The sequence below is a fragment of the Dreissena polymorpha genome, chromosome 14, assembly GCF_020536995.1.
Source record: "Dreissena polymorpha isolate Duluth1 chromosome 14, UMN_Dpol_1.0, whole genome shotgun sequence".
NCBI lineage: Eukaryota > Metazoa > Mollusca > Bivalvia > Myida > Dreissenidae > Dreissena > Dreissena polymorpha.
The window spans coordinates 18,589,993-18,595,710 of record NC_068368.1 but is presented as its reverse complement, the minus strand read 5'-3'; the positions used below and the strand labels follow the sequence as shown (position 1 = coordinate 18,595,710).

The 5,718-nt window shown below is 34.5% G+C and overlaps 1 protein-coding gene across 1 annotated transcript; it reads left to right on the top strand.

Moving 5' to 3' along the window:
* Positions 1-213: 213 nt before the first annotated feature.
* LOC127856888 (uncharacterized) lies at positions 214-5,225 on the top strand. The gene is made up of 3 exons (XM_052393082.1): positions 214-361; positions 2,270-3,503; positions 4,391-5,225. The coding sequence occupies exon 2, from the start codon at positions 2,452-2,454 to the stop codon at positions 3,343-3,345; it is 894 nt and encodes a 297-aa protein (XP_052249042.1). The 5' UTR covers positions 214-361; positions 2,270-2,451; the 3' UTR covers positions 3,346-3,503; positions 4,391-5,225.
* Positions 5,226-5,718: the final 493 nt, after the last annotated feature.

Below are 5,718 nucleotides of genomic sequence, written 5' to 3'. Positions count from 1 at the left end.
GATTGAATTTCAATGTTTAAGTTAACAACGAAAGAAGTGACAAAATAGCTTCAAATTTAGAAAGTTCAATTTATAAAGGATCAGACTTGTTCTTTGACTTATCTTGTTTCACCTGTCAGGAAAATGAAAGAAACACAGAGGCTGAGGAATGTGCCAAGTTTTTTTGTGGGATATGTGTGAAGCTCCATAACACACTTTTTAAGAAGCATGCAACTCTGGGGAAAGAAAACATCAGCCAGTGGCCGGAGACCGATGTGGATTCACAAGAGCAATGTCAGAAGCACAAAAAAGAAAAACTGGCAGGATTCTGTGAGGACCACAATCAGCTGATATGTCATGCCTTCCATATCAACAATCATCAGTAAGTACTAGGTACTCTTTATCAATTTATTTTGCACACGTCTCAACCAACGTTTGGTCATCGTTCACATCTCTTTTAACATTGTAAAAATTACACAAGAGGGCCCTAAAGGACCTACGATGCTCACCTGATACCTTATTTGTTATTTCAAGTATCAAATGTAACTAATCATTTTCCAAAAACTAAAAAAAGTTCACAAAACAGCGAGACAAGAAATACCTAGGTCAATCACCTCAAATTAAGGCTCCGTAGTTAAGCATACAAATGCAATACTGACGGCAAGTTAGCATATACATTTAAAGTTATGCAGTGACAAAATCATAACAAAAGATGTTTATAAAGCAATTATATTTCCAACTGGCAGCCATTCGAAAAGTTATACTGCATATTTGTTAATGTTGTGACCTTGACCACCAACTGGTCAACCTAAACACTTATAGGTTTATTCCTTTCCTCACTGGCGACCAACATGTATATTCTTAGGTCAAAGCATTCTCTAGATACATTGTATTTCATTAATAGGGACCTATCATCTTTCAACATAAAGGAGTTTGTATTACAAGTTATTTTCTGCAAACCATGATTTAAGGGTGATTAAAGCCCCATTTACACTTAAAATCGACGACACATTTCATATTTAAAAAAAAACATAAAAAAGCAGTGTTCCTTATAACAATAGCCAAAGTATCAACACTTGATGTGGTATGTTAATATAGATTTAATGAGATACAAAATGCCCGTTTTTATTCTTTTTGTGACAATATATATTCCATGTGAATTTCCAGCGTCGATATTCAAACGTTTACCAGCGAACGCGAGATGGCATTGGGCAGCGTCGAAAGCACAACATGGGTCTCTTAACCTGTCCGAAGCCAATCTTCCGTTTGCAGTTAAAAATATTCACATTATCCTTTATTTGCACTTTTTCACAACATTTTCCTGATTCTCGAATGAATACAGTTAATGAATAAGGGATAGTTAAGAATGCCGCATTAAAAACTTGTGAAATAACCTCATTACTTTGACATCAGGTATTACATAAAAAAATTGATCAAAAATACTTGTAAAATGTTAGTTTAAACCTATTTATTTTAGCTCGATTGCATCGAAAGCCTTAGGCTTATTTGAAACTCTCTACAGTCTGTTTCCTGGGACTTGATCAAGTACTTTGTGTCTATGGGGGAGATCTTAAGAGAAAGCCAGCAGTAGGGATCAAACCCATGACCTCTCGGTCGCTAGGAGGACTCCATATCCACTACGCCACGTCGACCCCTAGATTGTTGAAAATTTATACACTCATTAAATAAAAGAATATTTGTTGGATTTTGTAGATTATAAATGTGTAAACACCGCATCACTCAAGAAACAAGCGATGTAAGTAAAACATGTATGCAGAAAAGTTGTACTTGTGGCCTTAACCTTTGATCTCATTAATTTAAAAATACCAATGGGACGTTCTCCATCAAGACCAACCAGCATACAAAATAATATGATTCTAAATAGTGTATATACATATTGTGCAGAAACAAATTTCATGTAACAAGCACGAGTGACCATGATCTTTGATCTGTTCACCATAAATTAAACACGCAACTTTTTGCCGCCCAAAGTAACCAGCTTAGCACTTTAGATGAGCAAAAACTAATTTCATTATACAAGCCCCTGTGACCTAAATCTTTGACTTGATGAACTTAACCCCAACTTCTTTTTCACCCAAGAAACCGCTTGATCCTAGGTCGAAGCATTTCTCAAAATATAAGATAATAATTACACAGTTTAGATATTTATGTTATAAGTTAAATGCACAGTATACAATAAATAAAGTTAAAAATAAGGCTAAATGTGTCTCTTTAAAGATAATTCATCTAACATAATAATATTATGCAAAATTAATTGTTTGTTTTGCAGGAAATGCAGCCATGTGGTACTTATAGCTGACAAAGTGAAAAACCTACATCAAAAAGTAGACTTCAAGCAGTTGTCAGCAACTGTAGATAAACAGCACCAGCAATTGATACAAATGAAAGATAACTTTGAGAAAAATATTAAGTCTCTTGATAAATCTTACAAAACAAATCTGGAAAAAATCAATGCTTTACGCAAGACGATTAAAGATTCTTTGGATCTACTGGAGAAAAAATACCAAGAAGGAGTTGGATACATTACTGGCCACCATGAGGACATCTATTCAAACTGACATTGAAGTCTGCTTAAAGTCCATCACAAATATAACATGCTTAAAACAAGATTTGCAAACAAGAAAAGAAAAAAGTGAAGCACTGAGTTTTATAAAGTATATAAAATGTATTGACCAGCCCCACGAGGTTGAATCAGTTTTACCAGAAATGAAATCTAAGGATGAGAGGACACTCACCATTAATCCTGATACAACCATCCAACAAACCCTGTCAACCCTCTCAGGATTGGGACAAATACTAAACACAGTGAAACAATCACAACCTGCTAAAGGGACAACACAGAACACAGTCACCAGACAGAATAAACTTTCAGCATCCAGCAAGTCTGACCCCGAAAACCAAACAACTCCAGGATTCAAGGTAAAAAAGTCCAATTCAGAATCCAATTCATCTAGACAGTACGGCCCTGAAAACCAAACAAGTGATATGACAAAGTCAGGCCAGGTGTCTGATCCCGTATCAAGTTCATCACACCAGATGATCCAGGGATGTCAACCAGGTGCAGTGAGCAAGCCTGATCGTATCATAAAAGTGAAGAGCAGTAGGAAGTATAATGTGAAGATAAAGGGGGATCCAGTATACTGCACTGTATCCGGTATCTGTGAGGCAGCTACTGGAGAACTCCTCATCACAGACCTGATAAACAACCGTGTTAAGCTGCTGAATGAGACCTGCAATTTGGAAGCCCACTGTGACTTACCTTATGAACCACTATCCATGTGCAGAATTGACTCAAGTCAGGGGGTGTTACTCAGGGTAACTTTCAGGTCCATTTCATCAGAGTGACCAATGGTCAGCTGGTAAAGGACAGGATACTGAAGCTCCAACACAACTGCTATGGCATTGCCCATCACCATGGTAACCTTTACATTACGGATCGTAGAGCTCTGTATCTCTTTACTGTGGATGGAAGACTGGCGAGAATAGATCAGATTGGATGACAGGTAATAATTATCACTGTCATTATTCTCATTTTCCAAACTTTTAAGACCCGTGCCTCATCTGTAATTGAAATAAAGAAATAATTATCTTCATATACCAATACTCTTATCAAATAATGTATGTTTTGTAAATAAATACCAGAACATGTTGAAGTAAAGTCCAACATGTGTTTTTTATTCATATTCACAAATACAGATGAATTGAAAATCAATAAAGTATTATTTTTTTATCAATTACCAATATTATATTAAAGAAAGAAGATGATATCTTAAAGCGAGATAATAAGATTTTTATATGTGTTAAATTGTAATATATTGATACAAAATATGTTACAATAACACAAAATAGGCAATACAAATTATACATTGAAGACGAATTTCATAAAACGCAGCATTGACAAATTAGCGTCCCGAGCCGATTGTGACGAATATATTTCGTACATATTTTCCTACAATAACCGTAGCATTCGTCTTTTTAGTTAGTGTTCGTGTGTGTCATATTAATAGATATCGTTGCAGGAAATTAAAATGAACCGTTAAACTAAATTTAGATTCACATCGTACATGCATGATTTACATGCTGGCGAATTCGACTGTACAGACATTTTTGATTTCAGAATAAAATATCTGGCTTATTTCGCATTATTCGACACATGTTCTTACTAACTTTTATTTTAATTTATATTGAAATATATGTATATATTTAAAGTTTTTACACATTTTATGTAAATTCATAAATATTTGACAAACTCGTATAATCTCGCTTAAAAAATATTCCCAAAGTATAAAATTGATATTAACGTACTGCTCTTTATGTCAAAAGAATTTGTGTATGCATATTTACGCTTTTTTATATAAGTAACATCTCATCCCTGTCTTCCATACCACAGTTACCGCCTGTGCTGTGAGTCCAGATGGAGGCAGGATATATGTGACCAACGAGTACACTAATCAGCTGGTCACACTGTCCAGGGATGGCACAGTAATCTCCACATTCACTGACCCTGTACTAAGCTGGGAAGGGGTGTCTCACCTGGCCTTCATGTGACAGACTCAGGACAAGTTCTGGTTTGTGGAGGCAAGTCCAACACGATCTTCCAGGTGGACAGAGATGGGAGACAGAGACTGACAGAGTTGGTCACACAGAAGTATGGTGTGTTTTACCCCAGATCTGTCTACTACGGTAAAACACAGGCTTACTCATTGTTGGAATGTGTGGCAATGAAAGCATTATGCTGTTTAAGGCGCAGTGACTGTTGGAGTAGGAAGATGTTCATTTACAATAATACATACATTCATATATAGAGTTGTCATTTAATACCGTGTTACAGTTTTGTATACAGTGCATACAAGACAAAATGACTGTTGTAATACGACACATGAATTATTTTCCTGTAGAACAAAAAAGAAAATAGAAAATTTCCCATAAAACCAGTCTTCACCATACCAATATCATTATGAAATTTGATTTGAACTATGTTCACATATAATGCACCAAAGAAATGACTTCTTACTTCAATTATCATTTTTCCAAAATGACACATAAAAACAAAACATTTTTGTCACAAGGACACATTATGATTTTGTAAAATGTTGTTGAAGTGTTTTTAATATATCAACTATTCAAATAATTTTATGAAACTATATCAAAATTAAAGAAATTATTTAATTCCTAGAAAATAAGATAATAAATGAGTGATTGTCAGTTGTTTTGTTTATCATCTTATGTTATGATAGTAGGATAACTTATGTTATGATAGTAGGATAACTATTTTAAAAGATGATGAACTGGTGGAACCAGACTTTCAATGTAAACAAATATCTATGACATTTGTTATTAATTTGCAATGCAAGAATATAAAATGATGTTGTAAAAGAATATATATATATATATATATATTGTCTGACACGTAGATAACACTACGTCTCTGATATTGTATAATAAAGATGTTTCTTTATTGAAAACGTTTGTACAAAGACTGTTATGACAATAAGCACAGGTAAAAAATCGACATAAAAATAAGAAGCTACAAACACCTTCAGTTCAACTTAAGCCGGATGAGACTATTGGTTGAACCTTGTCTAACAATACACAGTTACTCCATAAAATCAACATCCCCACCTCTGGCAGCCATGTTTTTCAACAAACCAGAAACTAAGGTCCATAATCCTGCCAAACCTCTTTGCAGCCAATATTCCTTTTTTAATGATTATTTAC

Coding starts and splice junctions, on each gene's coding strand:
- LOC127856888 (XM_052393082.1), top strand. CDS start 2,452: ATGCTTTACGCAAGACGATTAAAGATTCTTTGGATCTACTGGAGAAAA.